The 20832-nt window shown below is 40.7% G+C and overlaps 1 protein-coding gene across 1 annotated transcript in view; it reads right to left on the bottom strand.

The window, feature by feature from the left end:
• Positions 1–19460, bottom strand: part of DPY19L2 (dpy-19 like 2) — a 41028-nt gene extending 21568 nt beyond the window's left edge. Inside the window, exons 1-11 of the mRNA XM_028154643.2 lie at positions 19073–19460; positions 16358–16382; positions 15323–15410; positions 14387–14524; positions 10569–10689; positions 8916–9009; positions 6966–7023; positions 5365–5456; positions 4368–4467; positions 1414–1491; positions 625–711 (exon numbers count right to left, since the gene is read on the bottom strand). Coding sequence (XP_028010444.2) covers positions 625–711; positions 1414–1491; positions 4368–4467; positions 5365–5456; positions 6966–7023; positions 8916–9009; positions 10569–10689; positions 14387–14524; positions 15323–15410; positions 16358–16382; positions 19073–19460 — 1269 coding nt within the window. The remainder of the gene's footprint in view (positions 1–624; positions 712–1413; positions 1492–4367; positions 4468–5364; positions 5457–6965; positions 7024–8915; positions 9010–10568; positions 10690–14386; positions 14525–15322; positions 15411–16357; positions 16383–19072) is intronic.
• Between the last annotated feature and the right edge of the window lie 1372 nt (positions 19461–20832).

Below are 20832 nucleotides of genomic sequence, written 5' to 3'. Positions count from 1 at the left end.
CAGGTCCCCTGGCCCAGCGCTGGGCGGGGGCACAGCCTCACGTCCCCTATCAAGCCCCACCAGGTGGGGGGGGGGGTGCAGCGTCAGGTCCCCTGGCACACCCTCAGATCCCCCAGCCTGGTGCTGTGACAGGGGCACTGCTTCAGGTCCCCTGGCCCAACACTGGGCCGGGGGGCGTGGCCTGAGGTCTCCTGGCCTGGTGCTGGGATGGGGAGTGTGGCCTGAGGTCCCCTGTCAAGCCCCACCGGGGTGGGGGGGGGGGGCGCAGCCTCAGGTCCCCTGCCCTGGACCAGCGCCACACAACATCAGGTCCCTGCTGATTGCTCATTAAGGCTCGTTATGGGAACTCGGCCTCCGCTGTGGGTGCATCCATCTTGTGTTATGGAGACCCCACCTCCACTGTGGGTGCTGCCATCTTTGTGATGGCATGATAGTCGATTTGTATATTCCCTCTTTATTAGATAGGATAGGTGCTATTTGGGAAAAAGTTTTCATATGATTAATAATCAGGAAAGGGCCCTATTTGTTCTCCTAAACCTATATTAGGTGCATTAAACCTCCTATTTCACAGGTTAAAAAAACAAAAACAAAAACAAAAACTTCATGAGCTTAACAAATACTTACCCATGTCATTAACAAAGATGAAGAATAATAAGAAGATAAATACATTGGATTTCCAAACATCAACACGAAACAAAGGAGAACTGAAATCTGAAAAGGAAAGAATGTTTCATCATTATTGGATCTATAGCATAATGCAGACTTTGTCTACAGGCATATAGCCATTCCAATACAAACATTTTATGCATAAATAAGATTAATAAATAGATCTTGGCTGAATGATAATAGAATTTCAACACACTGATAGATTCTAAGTAGCTTCAACACTATGAATTCTATATAGAAAAATTTAATGTTTTTCTCTGCTACTTGGTACAAAGAAAACTGCAAAAAACTATTATTTCCATTGATTCAATAATGGAATAATAAATAAAACTTAGTTGTATTAATTTTTTATCTTATTTTTGTTGCACTACCTGAGGATTTCTATTACTAAGGAAGCTTTATTTTATGTTCTTAGCTAGAAAATATTTGTTACTAAGGGAGATGTGTTTGGAAATGAAGATAAAAACAAAAATGCAAAAACAAAATTTACAGAGTGTCATATTCATGCACAGTGCTAGAAATTTCAGGTCTCAGGGAAAAGACAGTTTCAAAAATCGTGACTAACAATAACTAAAACATAAAAATAAAAGTTTCAGAGAGTAAAACCATCAACTTTGTAGTTGAAAGTATGTTATAATATGCTATCTATAAAGTACATTTCCATTTTGGTGTATTAAATAAAACTTGAAAGAAGGCATCCCTGAGATCTTATTTTAATATTTGACTTATAAGTATGAAAAATGTTACCATGTTCATATAAATGATCTTCTTAAATTTGCTTGGTTCAATGTACCCCACAACATACATAGGAAATAATGAGGCTATCTGAAATAAAGATATAAAAAGAGCAAAAGTGAAAAAAAAATGTAGAAAACAAATACTTCACTATTCATAAGCAAAGTGCATGTTAACAGGAGAGTCATATTTCTAATAATGATACCAAAGTAATTTCAACTAACCTTCTCATTGGAAACTAGAATAGCTAAGGAAAATACCTGTATGAAAGCCACAAAGTACTAATAAGGCCAAAAAATAAAAATAAGAAGCTAAGACCAGAGAAAAGATGAAAATCTGCAGTGCCAAGCATGGCAATTTGGGGCACCTTTCTCCCCGAGGTCATCTGCCAATTCCAACAGTAGCAGATGCCTGCCAGCTGACATGCAGTTGGGAGATTTCCACACTGAGAAGTGAAAGCACACCAAGAATGAGATCCTGGCTAAGTCCACAGGCTTTGGCGTGGGGCTTCAAAGAGCTGTACTGAAAGAACCAGAAATCAAGCAGTCCTCAGAAAGACGAAAGCCCACCTTTGAACTCTGGCATTCTCTGATCACCTGAGGGTGACTCAAGATTGTTAGTGTCTTTGCCTGCCTGCTGGCAGCAAATCTAATCTTATCTGAAGATGTGAATATCAACCTAGTCTCAAATGAACTATACCACTGTTAACGAACAATGTCCACCACCACATCAAAACTAACTAGATACAGGAAGATAAGGCATTATTACAAACACAATGGAAACAGATCCCTAATCTACTTCAGGGGTCAGCAAACTTTTTATATAAAAAGCCAAATAGTAAATGTTATACTCTGTGGGCCATTTATAGTTTCTACTGTATACACTAAGTTACACACGGTCAACAGGCTTCAGTGACTTTAAGCTAAAAGACATACATGAAAACAATTTTACCATAGGCTAATGGATATAAGTTCTCGTGGAATCTCATCAATGTTATAACAATACAATATTAAATGAAACGATGGACGAGGACCTGCTGTATTCTTTCTTGGTTTCTGTTGTTGTTAATCCTCACCCACAGATATGTTTTTCCATTGACTTTTAAAGAGTGGAAGGGAGGGGGACAGACAGAGGGAGAAACATCGATGTGAAAGAGACACATCGATTGGTTGCCTCCCCCACACGCTCCAACCCGGGCCAGGGATCGAGCCTGCAACCGAAGTACATGCCCTTGACCCGAGACCCTTTGGTGCATGGGCTGATGCTCTAACCACTGAGAATCCCGGCTAGGGTTCTCTTTTATTCTTTAACAACACTTTAAAAATATAAAAACTACTCTTAGCTCACAAACCACTCAAAAACATGCCTGACAGCATCAGGCAATGACTTTATGTTTGACAGGTGCAAGGAAATAACACATAGTATTGAAAATTCCAGGAGAGTCCACGAAAGCCATTTAAGAAAGAAACAAATTGAAAATGTACAACTAGATACTGCAAGAACCAAAATTAAGAAGTCAAAGACGGGTTTAAAAGCAGGTTAAACCAGTGACAAACTGAAAGGTCAGAAGAAAACATCTAGAAAAAAAGGCATAAAATGCCAAAGGGGTGAATAACATATGCAAGAACATGGGATATGTAGAGTATATGTTGTAAAAATCTAATATATTGTACTTTACATCTCAGAAAGGGAGAAGGGAATTAAGTAAAAGCTATATTTAAAGAGGTTTTACCTGAGAAGTTCCCAAAATTTATAGGAAAAAAAATCAAGCACTGATTTATAAGCTATTACAAACCCCAACAAGGGATTGATTAGAACAAATAAACCTGATCACACCTACGCACATCATAGTAAACATTGCTCAAAGCCGAAGCCAAAGAGAAAACTCTCAAAAGCAGTTGGAGACTAACTGACTTTAAGGCTTACTACAAAGCGGCAGTAACTGAGACAACGGTATCGGAGAAAGAATAGACAACTGACCAGAGGAATTAAACAGAGCGCTCAGGAACAGATGCTCACAATTATAGGCAACAGCTTTGACAGAGGAGCCAAGGTACTTCAATGGAGAAATGAGAGCCTTTTAACCAACAGTGCTGGAAGGCTTGCACACCCGGGCACAAAAAAAATAAATCCAGACCTAGACCTTACACATTTTGTGGTCACATCTACCGATTCCCTCCTCTGTGATATAATTAAAAAAAAACGAACTCAGCCTGACTGGCACACCTCAGCGGTTGAGCATAGACCTATTGAACCAGGAGGTCACGGTTCAACTCCAGGTCAGGGCACATGCCCAGGTTGTGGGCTCGATCCCCAGTGGGGGGCGTGCAGGAGGCAGCCAATGATTCTCTCTCATCATGTTTCCATCTCTCTCTCTCCCTTTCTCTCTGAAATCAATAAAAAATATATATTTTTTTTTAATCTCAGATCAGCTTCTTGCCATTAAGTACTGAGTTGTTTGGGTAAATAGGATATGGTCTCAATTCGCTCAAGAAATATCATGATTGAAGTTGAGAAATGGTGTCCAGTGAGACTGCCCTTCAGACGAAACGGCTGATGTTTAAGCTGGAGTAGAAGCAGAAGCCCCGCCATGAGGAACAGGATTGGCCCTTACCATGTTGCATAGCTTGACACCCAAAGCAATTCCTAAGGCAAAGACAGTCTACAGGTAGGTTTGTTGATAGAGCTCACTTCCAATGCCAACAAGAAAAGTGTGAATTCAAATAATCGGGAAAATCCTTTTGCATGCTGACCGTGAGTACCTGCCCAACTAAGCAGTACACTAGCAGACTGTAGACTATACGATTTGTTATTTTTCAAAATCACACACATATCTAAACTTCACAATTACTCCATTTTTTCTGAAAACCTATTAGGGCACAAATATAACTGCATTGTAACACAGGTCCAGAAACAACCAAGTACATTTGCATTCAACTTAAATTGGTTTAGAATAATCATCTTACCTGCGTAAAAAGTATAAACTGAGCAAACTGCCAGGGGAGCATGAAAGCAACGTTGGAGAGGCAGAGCGCAACGAAGTACCTGCCGCTGCTGTGCGAGGGCCTGGGGGAGAGAAGGGGACACCAGTGAGTTTGCCCCTAAAAGGAGCCAATCACTACACAGGTCAACTAACGGCAAAATGGCCACATCTAACGATTCCCTCCTCTTTGCTAGAAGACAAGATGTAGTTCACTTTTAAAAGCTCATTAAAAGGCACTTAAATGCTACTTGGGTTATAAAAACGTTTAGCATAAAACAATCTGAATTAGAGCTCTAAAAGGAAATATCAGACCGTGTTTATCCGTAAATATCATTCAGGGAGAGGGCTCACTAACGTGTGAAACCTACTTCTATGATAAAGTTATTAACAGGATTCTACTATTCACGTTTTTTGTGGTTGCTGTTTCTCAGACCTCTTAACGTCTGAAAGGCTTATAAAATTAATTCCAACACAAATAAATGTGTCCAAGAAAAGCACCGGAGATAGACTGATGGAACTGCTAGAAACATCAGTGGTTAAGGTATTTTCACAAATAGCTAAATATATATGCTCCTTGTCTATCTAACCTAGCATTTCCCAAGTTCATCCTTGTATGGGACCCTCCTTTCTCGGAATATACATTCATGTTCCCTCAAAACCACAGGTGGGAAAATGATGAGTCCGATTACATAAGCTTGGAAGGGCGAGAAAGTAATAGTTTCCTTAAAACCTTGGAATCTTTGCCAAATACACATAAAAACTTACGTTTTGATTTATTAAAACATCATGTAGTTAACTAAAACTTAGTATTTTAGATTTTCTTAATTGGTTATTCAACTTATTTTAAAAGTGATTTAAAAAACAGCACCTATATTTGAATAACTTTTCTTTTTTCTTTTTTAATAACTTAATAGGTTGATGCATATTGTAAGAAACGTACCTTATAATATACTTAGATTTGTTTCATAAATAAAAATTACCTGAGGATCAAAGTTAAAATGCACATCTGAAGTACAAGAAATGGATATGAGAAACTTTCCCGGAGAGGTGGAGTCCACATCACGCGAGTAGCCTGAAATCAGCAAAAAACGCTTATTCACTTTCCATTCCATTGCAATAAACATTATTAATCTCAAAATCATGGCTGGGGCCTGGCCAGCGTGGCTCAGTGGTTGAGCGTCAACCTATGAACCAGGTCACGGTTCTATTCCAGGTCAGGGCACATGCCTGGATTGTGGTCTCGATCCCTAACAGGGGGTATGCAGGAGGCAGCCAATCAATGATTCTCTCTCCTCATTGATGTTTCTTTCTCTCTCTCTTCTTCTCCCTTCCTCTCTGATATCAATAAAAACAATTTTTTTTTTCAAATCATGGCTAGGCTGGTTTTAGTGCTTTTAATACAACACTCGTTCACTTCTGAAAATGCCTGGTGTAGTTTCTCAGTCCTTGGAGCTCTCTGAACGACACACAGCCATGAGGTAGAGGGCCATTAACTAGCAAGTGCAGAAACAGGGGAAAGCTCTGTCAGGCCACGTGTAGGAAACACAAAGGACAAACAGGATAGTAGGTACAGGAGCGGTCAAGAGTCTAGGACGGAAAAACAGACCCACATCCCAGCGCGGCAGTGATGACCCTGGCATCCCAAGGCTTGGAGAGGTACACACGCCCAGGAAAATACCTAAACAGATGTTAATGAGGGAACTCACAAACATCAAGGGATCATCTCTTCACATGAACATATTTGGTGAATAACAAGGCATTTGTTTGCTTTTAAGTTACTATATTTAATATATTTATCTATAATTTTATTACTCCCTTGTCTAAAAGATTTTCTTTTAATTAACCATCGACCTTTCTCAGTGGTAATGAATAAAAGTCATACCATGTATAAGCTGTGCCATAACACATTACATATTTTGCTTCCGAAAACTAGCCATCGGATTCTCTCCCTTTTCCCTGCCACATCCTCAGCACCTGACAGAGTCTGGCACATGTCAGGTGGATGAATGTATCCTATTCTAAACACTTTCTACAAACTCTCCTAAGGTGGCATGTCCCGTTGGACGGAACTGGTCACGCTCTATTCTGATTCAGCATTTTGTGTTACTGAAAAGGCAGCATCATGTAAGAGAAGAAATGAGGCTTTAGAGCCAGACAGATGTGAATGGGAACCCCGGCTTCCTCAGGCAGTGAATGTGAAATCTTGGGTACAGATCTTAACCTCTGTACATTTCTATTTCAAATCGTCTGTGAGGATAACAGCCATCTTCCCAAAAAGGTTTGGTAGGAATACATGAGATACAAAGTGCCTGAACTCAAGAAGTACAGTATTTCCTTTTTCTGCGAAATATGTGTGTATGAGTGCATACACTAAAAACCAGGCAAGACATTTCAGGTCACAAATTCTAATTACGTAAAAACGTGGGTCAACAGGATTAAATGTCAATTTGCAGCACAAGGCTCTTTAAAGTATTGCAAAGTCCTAAGTAATATGCAATTTACGTATTGTTTTGATGGATACATTTCTTTGTTCCTATACAGTCCCTTCTATTTCTTAAAAATTATTTTCTAGGAAACAAACCTCTCCATGGTTGAAAAAGTAGCACAATACTGTAATTAGACCTCCAATGTGAGTCCCACTGTAAGAAAAGTATACAATCATAATTCATGCAAAATATAGGGAGTTTTACACAAGATTATCTTAGAATTTAAAATCGTATTTAAAATGTACTAAGCCACATAAAATAATAGTAAAAATTTTTAAAGTACACGTTGTTGATGCTTTAATGTTGAATGTACAAACATAAAGTGTATATAAAATAATCTGAATTTTATAATATATTTATTTTCGAAATAAAATTTATAGGATTTGAACATAATATTTAACAAACAGGCCACACTTCAGAGTCTATTGCATTCTTTGAATATTCAGAATGGAGGCAGATTTTTGTCTTTTGACTAAGGGATGAAAACAAGAGTCTAACAGTTTCATTTAGCAGTCACTAAATTGTCTAAATTCCTGCAGATATTCTTGAGTCGCAATGAAAACAACAATGTAGAATACAAAAATCAGATCAAGGATAACTATCAACGGTTGAGAACCATTTCTTAAAGCTGACTTTTCTCTGTTGTTGGTCATCACTTATATCCATAGCTCCACACTTGGAAGACAAGTATTGGCTGAATGACTGAAAAAGGAAGAAATCATTTAAAAAAAAAAAAAAAACACCAGAGGAAAGCAAATGGGAAGTGATTTGCCATTAGTAAGTTTTCACTAAAGGAAATTCAAAGGGTGCATTTTGCAAAGTAAGAAACTGAGAGAAGGAATGTCTGAGAAGAACAATACTGAATATACCCTAGAAACTAGGAACATGTGGGTAAAACTAAGACTTGACAACATAAACAATAGAGTAAAACACACACAGAAAAATAAACCCTGTGGAGGGGCAAAAGGAGTACTAAACTGTGGTAATAATTGTAAGATGCCAGGGGCTGTTTCGAAGCAAAGGGTTATAAAATTCCCTGTCCTGATCAGAAGGACAGGGAAGACGGTAAGTGCAGATGTGATGAAGTTAGATATGCATGTTCACATGTTAGCCTTCGCCACCCAAACAACAGACGCGGAGCAGCTGCTTTCCACGTTGGTGCCGGTGGGGGAGGGTGGCCATAGTAAGAAAAACAAAATATCCCCACCAATTCCCATTTCTCTTGTTTCTCATATGCCACTCAGCATCTCCAGTTTCAGCGAACATCTGCAGTCAACATTTGCTACAGCTACATAAACTTCCTAAAGACGGGAGCTTCCTTTGATATTCCAGAACTATGTAACTAATTTATGTAACTCTGCGATTGCTCAGCAATGAAAAATATAAATTTTAAAACGTCTTAGTCTTGTGTAACATTTTCCATGTTCAATAAAGCACAAGATATACAAACTACTTTCTAAAATAAAACATCTTTAAGCCTGACACCATAATCTTCAGTAATCCTTTCCTCCCCCCTCAAAAAACTGTGATGTGCTTCAGTCTATTTTTCCTATATGACACACATATAGGAAAGTACATAACATTTCTAGAGAATTTATGGGGTAATTATAAAGTGGACATCCCTGCTGCCACCATGTCATTGAGACAGAGAACCGATTGCACCCGAGTCCCCACTCGTCACCCCTTGAGATAGCCGCTGTCCTGACTTCTGCGATGATCAATGTAGCCACTTGTACGTACATATCACACCATCATTTACTTTCATGTTTTCTCAAGTTTCATACAAATGGAATTACGCAGGATTTCATTTTGTGCCTGCCTTCGTTCATTCAATTTTATGAGATTTGTCCATGTTGGTGTGTGTGGCCGCAGCTCTCATCCATTGTCACTGTTGTCCAGTATTCCACTATATTAATAAGCTGAAAAAAGTAAATCTACAAATGTCCCTACTAATAAACTGATCTCATTATCCTTTTCATATAATCAACAAATGTCAGCCAGGCCTTATAAGCCCACTACAAGATCTTATAATACAGTAGTCTTACCTCAGACAAGCACCATATACGAAGAACATCGACATCATTACTCCGTTTAAAATAAAAATCACACCAACATAAAAGCAAGCAGGTTCTCCTATTCCTTTAAAAAGACACAGATTATTTAGTATTTAATAAATAAATGACTATAAAGTAACTGGACATAATTATTGCAGTGCTTTGTAATCAAGAACTCATGAATTTGCTGAAAGTATTTGCTTTACAGATTGCTGCTCTATTTAATAGTTCATTAGTACTTTCCCCGTACATGAGATCAGTTACACTCAGATTTTATACTTTATTGTGGTTGCATTTATACTTTCCCCCAATTAATTATTATTACACTGTAATAATTAGTTGGTGCTTCATTCTATTTGGTCAATAAGTACCGCTATTGTTTAGTATCTGGAACTGTCTGTAGAGTCACTTGATGAATTACAAGAGAAAATCCATTGTGTTATTACCTTTTGCTTGGTCCTAGGATGAGTAAAATATGGGCCCTGACCTCAAGGAACAGCTTTAGACTATATGAGATAACCTAGTTATCTGATCCATCATTATGTATATATCCAGAACCTTAAACATTAACATATAATGAATCCCATGCATAAGACTAGATAGACAGACATGTATAAAATATTTTAACACACAGTGGACTAGGTGCTTTACAATCTTCATGTCATAATCCTCAAAACAAATCTATGAGATTCGTTGTTATGAAAATAATTTTTAATGATTGAGAAAACATAACTTAGAAAATTTAAACAGCCCAGCCGGTGTGGCTCAGTGGTTGAGTGGCGACCTTTGAACCAGGAGGTCATGGTTTGATTCCTCGTCAGAGCACATGCCCAGGTTGCAGGCTCGATCCCCGATGTGGAGTGTGCAGGAGGCAGCCGATCAATGATTCTCTCCCATCACTGATGTTTCTATTTCTCTCTCCCTCTGAAATCAATAAAAATATTCTGAGAGTTGACTGTTATTGCAAACAAATCTACAAAACTATATAAAATATACTAAGTAGTCATGTTGTTGAGAATATACAGAAATAAAGAGGAAAGCAACTATGTAAATGCTATGCAAATAGATACATGTGACTTCGAATATCAGTTTCAAGGGACAGAATCACACGTAGACTGTAAAAGTGAGAAATCGCACACATCTTAAATAGCAGTAACAATTACAGATCCTGGAACACTGTGACCTGTTCCAAAAGTGGTTCTTTGACTAAGATACCAATGTAGAAGGTGCATATGAAGAGTGGGAAACACTTCTAAATCAATCTATTATTGTATATCTGATTTTATGTTTCCATAACTAAATTTTTATATTAACTATCACAGGTAGATATTTCACTGTTTAATCTACATCCCCACATTTATGTATTCAAGCTACCCTAAAACTTTTTTTGTATCTTATTCTGAAATGGAAGGAATGACTTAATGTCAGGACTGCCTTGCACTGAGGTATATTAATACTCAAATTCTAAATACTCATATTAGTAAGTACATAGCCTTCTCAGAAAATTAAAGAGGAATCAGTTATAGTCATTTAATAAAATCAATCACTAGTTTACAATAATTCTTAAAATAAGTCATAACAGTATAAGATGTTTATGCAAACATTAGTGACAACATAGCAGCATATCAGGAAAAATAAACATGCCTTCACAGCTTTGAACTTCACTGAGAGGTTGGACTCTTGTGACATTCCAGCAGGTCTTAGTTTCTATCCCAAATAAATTCATTAATCCCACAAATGTGCGATACCAGAAGGCCAGAATCACCTACAAAAGATAAGAACAAAGGAGAGAGGGAAGGAAAACACATTATCTTCATAATGTTTTCAAAATATCACTTCATGATGGTTGCCTTTGACATTGTAAACTTTGACAAATGTATTTCAATAATTTCACTTGGGAAACAGTCATTTTAAAATTATGCACACACATTATAAACTACAGTTGTGTATTATAGAGTAATGAACATCTGTAAAAATTTTTGATGTAATCAACATGCCTGTAATATACTCTTATAATCAACTCTAACATAATAGTAGCTGTAAAATCAAGTATAACATTCTATATTAAAACATGATGATTAATAGCAAAATACAAAGATTGATATGACTATATCATACCATGTTATTGAGGCCCTTGAATTTATTTAATTCATACTCTAAAAAATATTTAACCAACTGCATATGGAATAATAGCTCCTGTGCCCATTAAAACTCTAACCAAGCAGATTTAGTATAACCAATTCTTCTCAATCTGTAATCTACTTTAAAAAGTGTAAAGACAAATGAATATAACAAAATATTGCAAACAAAATGGGCATACCTGGTAGAATTTTTAAAAGTTTATCTAGTTGGGAGAAATAATGCAAGATGATTTTAAAAAGTAAAAAAGAAAAGAGTTCAAAGTAAAAGTAAAAATTGCCTAGAGCCAAGTACTTTAAAAGGTTAGTGATCATCCCTCTCTCTCCCCAGGCATATAAAAACACATAGAGTTTTTCAATATTATATATTATTCTTACTAATGAATTTTTTTTTTCAGAGAGGAAGGAAAAGATAGAAACATCAATGGTGAGAGAGAATCATTGATTGGCTGCCTCCTGCACACCCCCTACTGGAGACCGAGCCCACAATCTGGGCATGTGCCCATGACCGGAATTGAACCCGGGACCCTTCAGTCCTCAGGCCAACGCTCGACCCACTGAGCCAAACCGGCTAGGGCTGAGTATTATACATTATTATTCCTACTAAAAACATAGTAAACCTCTTTCCATGTCCAAAAAGCATAGATTTACTACTTAATAACTTAATTTTATAAAACTGACATTCTGTTAAAATGTGTAATTTTTGTTCTTGTGCATTTATCATAGAGGTACAAAACATTACCACACTGAATGAATGTTCTAAGTCTAGAACATTCTGGGATGTAGCTTGATACAGTAGAAAACCATGGTCCTGAAACCAAAACTGAACTCAAATTTTCACTTTACAAGTTATAGTTTCCATGGCCTGAAGTAATCCTTCAACCTCTGAAATGCAGCTGTCTCATCTCTACAATGTTCAAATGCCCAGGTTTCAATTTAAAATCACTCGTCACATTAAAATCTCAAACTTAATGGAAAAAAAATCAAGATTCCAACAATGAGATGACAAAAATATTAGTATTATTCCAATGAGCAACTATGAACATGTTTAAAACAAATGGAAACACAGAAAGTCTTAGGAAAAAATGAAGTCTTAGCAAAAAAACAACAACAAAACAAACAAAAAACAGAATATATAAGGAAAAAAATTAATGAAAAATACAATAACAAAAATAAAAACTCAATGGATGGGCTTAACAATAGAATGATGGGAACTGGGGGAAATAATCACTGAATTAGCAAACAGAACACTAGAAATTAATCAATTTGAGCAACTGAGAGAAGAGACTGAAAAAAATCATAACAAATCCCTAGGGACCTGTGGGACTACAACAAAAGAGCTAATGCTTGTGTCACTAGAGTCCTAAGAGGAAACTAAACCCGAGCAAACCAAAAATAGGATAAAACCAAAGAAATCCACACCAAATGAATCACACTTTTTAAAACTTTTAAACATCATACTTTTGAACACTTGTGAAAACTAAAAAAAGATAAAATAATGAAAGCAACAAGGAAGATAAAAAAATCTTACCTTAAAAAAGAAAAACAATTCAACAAGTAGATTTCTCATCAGAAACCATGGAGGGTTGAATAAAGTGGCACATTTGTCAAATGCTGAAAGAAAAGCTGTCAATACAGAATTCTATATCCAGCAAAAATAGCCTTCGAGAATTAAAGGGAACGCGACATGAAAAATTAAGAAAAGCTAAGAAAATATGTTGTCAAAGATCTATACTAAAGGAATGACTAAAGAAAAATCTCTGAACAGAAATGAAATGATGAAAGAAGGCATCTTCGAACATCAGGAAGAATTTTTTTAAATAGATAAAATACTTTTCTTCTCCTTTGGATTTCTAAAAAAATAAGAATGATGGCTAAAGCAAACATCTAATGTAGTTTTAAATGGATGTAGAGAAAATATTTAAGATGATTATGTTATAAAGGGGTAGGTGTAAAGAGATGTAAAGAAAGGTAAGTTTTCATTAGAGCTAGTAAAATGACAATAGCAGAAGACTGTAATAAGTCATGTATAAAATGTAATAGCTACAACCACTAGAAATCTATATAAAGAATATTAAAACACTATAGTTAAATTAAAATAGAATACTAAAAAATGTACAAATAGCTCACAGGAAGACAGAAAAAGAAAAGAGGGAAATGAAAAACCAAACAAAGAGAAAACAAAAAATTACAGACTTAAACCCAAACATATTAATTACATTAAAAGTAAGTAGTAAAATACACCAATCAAAAGATAGAGATTGACAGATGCTAGATCGATATTCAAAATCAACTGTAACTTCTATACAAAAGCAACAGAAGATGCAAAAATAAAATTTTTAAATATTACCATTTACAATAGTAAAAATAGTATTTATAGAAGATTGTATGGCTGAAAAAAAACAAAATACTGCTGAGACAAAAATGATTGGAGATCTACTATATACCATCATCATGGATTGGAGGGTTTAATATTAAGATGTCGATTCTTTCCAATATATGTATAAATCCAATGCAATCCCAATCAAAATCTCAGTAAGATTTTTGGGGAAACTGATGAAGTGACTAACATTTATATAGAAACATAATTTTGACACGGAAAAACAAAGTTGGAGAACTACCTTGTTTTAAGACTTACCATAAATTTACAATCATCAAAACAGTGTGGTATTGGCATAAACATGGACATATAAAACAACAGAATAGTAGGGAATCCAGAAACAGATCCATACGTAATATAGTCAATCAATTCTTAACATATGTGCCAAGGCAATTCAATGGAAAAGGATAGTTACCACGAAGACGCACATGGGAACTTGTTGGTATTATTTTCAATGTTTTATAACTCAATGGCGGTTTGGTTATACAGGTTTATACATCTGTCAAGTGTATAACTAAAAGAACTGCATATTCAAAATGGTGTGTTCTACTGCATGCAAGTCACACCTCATCAGAGGTAAGTGAAGAGAAAGCCGCCAGAATGAGGGAAGATATGTCAGCCTGTATTACTAAGGATCCTGCTAGAAAGGATATAAATTATGCCCACAAATAAGAAAACAGCCATCAAATAGGTGACCAATATTTATACAAGTAATTGATAGAAGAATAAGTTCAAATGTCTATTAAACATGAAAATATTCTTAACTCCACAAACAATAAAGGGAAGGACAGATTAAAACAAATCCAGGAGAGGATTTGATACTCTAGTCAACTACACAATCAATAAACTTTAAAGGTCCCCTCCTTTATAAAACATCATTGTGTTCACTTACTATTTTTATCTAATAATAAAAAAAAAACCCGAATCACTCAAATTTTACTCACCTCTGGATAAAGATGGAAGCGTTTCACTGTGTTGATTACAAGGGGATATTCAGTGAGCCTGTCATTCATAATTGTCCACAGTCCTTCCAAAAACGAAGGTGCTTGAATAATGGTCTTGAAGTAGGAATAATAAAGTCCCTTAAAAAGGCACAAATTGTCAATGTAAGTAAAATCTGAACATATTTATTTTTATAACTCCTTTCAGAACAGTTTTTCTGTAGGAAAAGGTTAATAATAAGGGTTCCTAATTCCTCCTTGCTACTACTGCATTCTTAGACTCAAAAGGCATACTTTTTAGGTTACCAATGTGCTGTTCTTTCGTAAGTTCTGTAGGTTTAAATGTAGAGAAAATATTTAAGGTGATTACGTTATAAAGGGGTTAGGGTAAAGAGATGTAAAGAAAGGTAAGGCTTCTATACCTCATTAGAGCTAATAAAATGATAATAGCAGAAGACTATTAATAAGTTAATAAGTCATGTATTACATTTTACAGATTATATATCAAAATAACAGAAAAAATATTAGAGGTTTTAAAGTTCCCTCTTAAAAGAGATTATCTTGAAGTCAAGAGCTAAAAAAAAAAAAGGAGGGGGATGAGAAAAAGCTAGGTAAAACATGGGGTCTCCCAACTCTAACCCGACAGCAAGCATTTCTGATAATATCTGATGCCTTATATCACTTCTTAAGTGTTGTCTTTGTTCTCCTCTTCCTCAACTATTATAATTGACCTTTATTATCTTAACGAGAAGTCCGTATCAGGACAGGAGGAGAGAAAATGAGGTAAGTAAAAGAATACTGAAACACTTTCTACTCGAGTAATAACCCTAAGTCATAGCTCGAGGAACAAGGCAGTTCACCAAAGACGCATTTCAGTTCCTCACAACTGCCCGCTAATTATGTCCATAAATTAATTCACTAGAAAAAAAAGAACTTAACCATTTCGGTGCGAAAAGTCATTTCCCGTTCCAAAGATGAGAGGTGAGAAAAATGACGATCATTTTCAAAAAGTACTGATAAATGTATCCTAGAAAGAAGGAAAAAAGCACCATATTATAATAAAAACATGTTTCAGACAAGTCCTAAAATAACTAAGTTATAGAGAAACAAAGTACAAAACCATGAAAAGGAAAAAATAAATTTCTACAGTAAACATTGAAACAACTTTATAGTTTGTTTACTGGCTTGTCTGTCTTCAGGCATTCAGTCCAGCACAGCACACGCTGACTCGACTCCAGGCCTCTCCGCCAGAACAGAGGCTAAGTTTGGGTTTGTTCATTTCACAGGCGCCTCCAATGTGCCAGGTTTTGGAAATGCCTCTGTAACTGTGGAAAAGCCTGTGGGGTGTCATTTTAAATAAAACTACTTTACATTAAAGCTATTATAAATAAGGATAATTCCACATAAGGAATCAGCTTTCAAGTGTCAAAGAACTCAGAACATCAAGATGTCTTATTGTTGCAGCTGAAGGCAACCGCTGCAGGCAGAGCAGATGCGGGCATGTGTGCTGAGCAAAAGGAGTCCGGAAAGTCAAGGGAGCAATTCTGCTTTCCTTCACTGACGCGGCAGACTCTTTCCAGTGAACAGAAAACAAAGCAAAATCCCACATGCCAACCCTGTCTCCACGCACCTCCAGCTACACGAGGGACGTATGCCAGGCTACCAATAGCGGCAAGGAGTATTTCTCACCATTACCGCCTTAGTTCTAACATCCAAGCCCCTCTGCAGACCAAATGGCCAGAATAGCACTGTCCCAACGGGACCTGGGGCAGATCCCATTCTTCCCAAGAAGAGAAATCCCGGAGCTCAGGTAAAAGTGACGATATGTAAGAGGAAAACGACTCCCCTAATGTACCCATTTTGTAAATGCTGCTCTATACACACACCAAACAGTTATGATTTATTGTATGTGAACAGTGATGGCGATTTTTAATTCAAATGCTTTTATTTATTTCAAACTGAACCTAATCTTACCAGTGCATAACTCCCACAAAGATACCTGGAAAAACAAACAAACAAACAAAAGTCATTAAAAGTTGCTTTCTTATGATAATTATAATATACCCTCAAACCAACTATTTCAAATGCATTCCCTGTATGTCTAGCGAGAACACACAAGCAAGGTGGCTGATCCTGTCTACATAAATTAGGAAAAAATCCAGAAACTCATACAACAAATTGTGAGTAGCACTTACCTCTGCAGGGGGGATTTGAGGAGCAAAAGGGGAGACTTGGGAGATCATGTCTCCTTCACAAAATTTGCAAAAGTGATGAAATTCCTGATGATTTGGGTCTTGTTTTTTTGTTGTTGTTTTTTTCAGTTTCATTTTCTCTTATTATCACTGTTATTCTCTCTTTCTTTACATCAACTTTTAACAAAAGAATCACATATATACAACATGACCAGTTCCCTCCTTCCAGAAGTGACTCCGGCCACAGGAGCCCCCCTCGCCCCCTTTCCCTCGTGCTCACCAGAAGATGGCAAAGACAGGAAATGCGTCCCTCAGCAGCACCCCTGAGGGCCCCTTCCCCAGACTCCGGGCCTGGGAGGCTCACCGGGAGTCCCCAGGTCAACGCTGTAGGAATGAGGCTTAACAGGGAGTTGCCAGGCAGGTCAAACCATGACACCTCTGTGACCTCCTGAGGATGGACTTTCTGAGGAGCTCCAAACCCTGATCCCTTCGGTGGCTGGCACTCTGCTTATTTTTAGGGGTACCATGGAGCTGGGGAGAAGGGATGGCTGGAAGCCAACTTAAACCACCACAAATCCCCGTTCTTAGAGGGTTTCAGCAGTTTTTCTTGAATGAACACATTCTGGAGTGTTGTAAACCTCTGGTTAATTTCCAAAGATCTGAAAAAGTTGATTCTCGTAATATTCTAAGTATTTTTTGTTACTGTCACAGAGGAGTGAATTTACTTAGCTATTCCTCATGTCCCGTCTCCCCTCCAAGGCTTTATAATGGTATGTCTTACGGCTGTCCCAAAATATACTTGGCAATACATTTTACAGACCACCACCAATAACCTCTTAAAGATTCAAAAAGAATCACTCAACTTGGCTAACAAAATAAGTGCAAATCAATAACACAACTAATAATAATAACAATGATAAAACGCCGCAACGTTCAGGACTCCCAATCACACTTCTCAGCCTTTTCCCGGATTCCTAACCACCCTGGGCTCTTCCTCACGTCTTCTATACATCTCAGATTTGCTTGTTTTACACCGTGATCAGCAAACTGCAGCCACGGTCTGTTCCTGTCCTCTAGCTGAGCATGGTGACTTAAAAAGTAATAATTCTAATATATTGTCATTGATTTTTAGAGAAAAAGGGAGAAGGACGGAGGGAAACATCAATGATGAGAGAGCATCACGGACCGGCTGCCTCCTGCACGCCCCCCACTGGGGATCCCGCCTGTGACCCGGGCATGAGCCCTGACCGACCGGGAATCATACTGTGACCTCCTGGCTCCCGGGTCACAGCTCAACGACTGGGACCCGCCGGCCGGCTGTTCCATTTTTAAAGGTTGTAAAGACAAGGAGGACGACTGGACAATGGAGACTGTTTGCGGCCTGAGAAGCTTACAGTATTGACTACTTGGCCCTTTACAGAAGAAGCAGCTATTCACCACACAGGCTGACACTTTGTACTAATCCAGAATCAACCCTGGGCCACTCCGAAACTCAGCCGGCTCCTTCTCCCCCAACTGGGAACAGGCGCCCCTGGGACAAGGCTCCGTTGGCTTTAAAATGCACAGACGCTGGCCCCGGCCCGGGTGGCTCAGTGGGCTCCGCCGCGGCCTGGGCACGGAAAGGTTTCCGCTCAAACCCCGGCGGGGGCCGAGCAGAGGCAGCCACTGTCTCTCTCTCTCTCTCTCTCTCTCTCTCTCTCTCTCTCTCTCTCTCTCTCTCTCTCTCTCAAAAACAAACACACCACCGATGGAGAAACAGCCCATAAATAAAATGCAGAGAGACTGTCCTGTCCCACTACATTGTACCCTCTTTCTTATTCTCCAGACAACTGCACACACTGGTGAGAACTCTTCAAGGTCACATCACGTTAAAGGGGAAAAGAAAATATCCCATTAAATCCGTCTGGCTTTCCAAAGTCCTCACAACATTCCTTCTCTCCCTCCCGATACCCCAGGTTCCTCGCCTGAGAACATGAGGCGGAGGATGCCAGCCCCCCAACCGCAGGAGGTGGGGGCCCCTGGCGGACCTCCCTCCCTCCGACGGGGACCCGAGCGTCCCTGTGACCGCAGCAGAGACCCCGTGGCACCCGCGCCCACGGGCCTCATCCCCCCCCCCCCCGCCCCCCGCAGCGCTTCTCTGCACCGGCTCCTCGCGCTCCTGCTCCCCGCCATCTCCCCGGGGACCCCTCTCTTCTCCGCGGAGCTTCTCAAAGGAGTCGGACCCCGCCCTTCCCAATGTCTGCCCCTCAAGGGCTGACCCCTCCTTTGGACAACCGCGAAGCGGTGCCCTGATTCAAATACTTCGAGGGCGCTCACTGCGCCCGAAAACCCTGAGAAGTGTTTTCAAACAAGGGGGCTGGGGCGGGGCTCTTGTCAGCGGTTTTTGGGGGGGGGGGGCTGGGCCTTGTCCTTCACTGTGGCTACCAGGCCTGCCTGTTCACCTGGCCCTCAAGCCGCCCCCAAACCTCCTCGCACCCAGGGCCCCGCCTGCGCTCACCTAGGCCCACGGTGGTGCGCACCGAGAGCTGGCGCCTCCGCAGCAGGTGCACCTTGTCGCGCAGCTGCTCCAGGACGCAGCTGAGCCCCTGGAAGCGCCGGAGGAGCGAGCTCGGGGGGACCGCCTCCCCCGGCACGCCGTTCTGCGCCCTCGGCTTGCTGGTCTTCCGCGGGGAGAGGGGCCGGGCGCTCCCGGGCGGGGGGCCGCCGCTCACGGGCCTGCGCAGCCCCGGCCGGTCCGCCTCCGCCGCCCGCGGCAGCCGCTCCTTCTCCGGCTCCCCGGCCCCGGGCCGGCCCCGCCGCCTGGGCCGCGTGGAGCGGGGGGAGCCCGGCCGCGCCTTCGAGGCCGAGGCCGCGTCTTTGGATTTACTCCTCCTCTGCCTCGGCATTTTCTCCTAGTCCCTGTTCCATGGGGCTGCGTCTCTCCCGGCGCGGGCCCGGCCCAGGGCGCACAGCCTCAACGACTCGGCCCGCCGCCGTTGAGAGCCCTGGAGCGGGGCGTGAGGTCCAGGCGGCCCGCGCCGCTCGGCCGCCCCCCACGTGCGCAGCCTCCCACGTGCACCGCCCCACGCGCAGCCTTCCACGTGCACCGCCCCCACGTGCACCGCCCCCACGTGCACCGCCCCACGCGCAGCCTCCCACGTGCACCGCCCCCACGTGCATCGCGCCACGCGCAGCCTCCCACGTGCACCGCCCCACGCGCAGCCTCCCACGTGCACCGCCCCCACGTGCATCGCGCCACGCGCAGCCTCCCACGTGCACCGCCCCCACGTGCATCGCGCCACGCGCAGCCTCCCACGTGCACCGCCCCCACATGCACCGCCCCCACGTACAACGCCCCACGCGCAGCCTCCCACGTGCACCGCCCCCACGTGCACCGCCCCACGCGCAGCCTCCCCCGTGCACCGCCCCCACGCGCATCGCCCCACGCGCAGCCTCCCACGTGCACCGCCCCCACGCGCAGCCCCCCACGTGCACCGCCCCCACGCGCATTGCCCCACGCGCAGCCTCCCACGTGCACCGCCCCACGCGCAGCCTCCCACGTGCACCGCCCCCACGCGCAGCCCCCCTGCACCGCCCCCCGCACCCCCCCCCCACGCGCACCGCCCCCACGTGCACAGCCTCTATTGCCTAGGTTTCCCTTTTTAATCAACTTTTTTTTCGTTGCCTGGAGTTTCCCATTGTCTTTGGATCACTCGGTGTCCTAAGAGAATAAAGTATATTCTTACCCTGGAAAGTACAAATATGGTCATTTTTATCACTAAGACATTTTTATAAGAATGTTCATTATACTATCAGTTAAAAATTAGAAATAACCTCAACATCAAATAAATGATAGCACACGCCGACAGTGCCGCATTCATTACTAAGTTGACTGAAGTCATTTTGAATGAATAATGATACAGGGAAATACTCATGGTTTAGTGTTGAAGGGAAAGGAAGCAGGAAATTCGTATATGATTCAGATATATAGCGAACACGTAGAATTAACCATAGGCTGGCTCCAGTCCACACCGTTTCCGTAAAGGACTCATCTGTGGAAGATGAGCAGTGTGTGACAGCCGAAGAGTTTAGCCAACTACTATTTATTTCCTCCTCTGGAAAATGCTGACGCACCTAAAGCTTAGTACGTGCTTAACAATAAAAAAGTTTTTATATCTTGCTCTAGATTGATCAAATTCAGAATAAAATTGATGCATAGTAGTTTTAATTGTTTGCTTACCTGGATTCTTTGTCATTAAGTTATATGTTCTATTATTA

This window comes from Eptesicus fuscus, chromosome 14, assembly GCF_027574615.1.
Source record: "Eptesicus fuscus isolate TK198812 chromosome 14, DD_ASM_mEF_20220401, whole genome shotgun sequence".
Lineage (NCBI taxonomy): Eukaryota > Metazoa > Chordata > Mammalia > Chiroptera > Vespertilionidae > Eptesicus > Eptesicus fuscus.
Note: the sequence above shows the minus strand (reverse complement) of the source record. Positions and strands in the feature narration are given on the sequence as shown.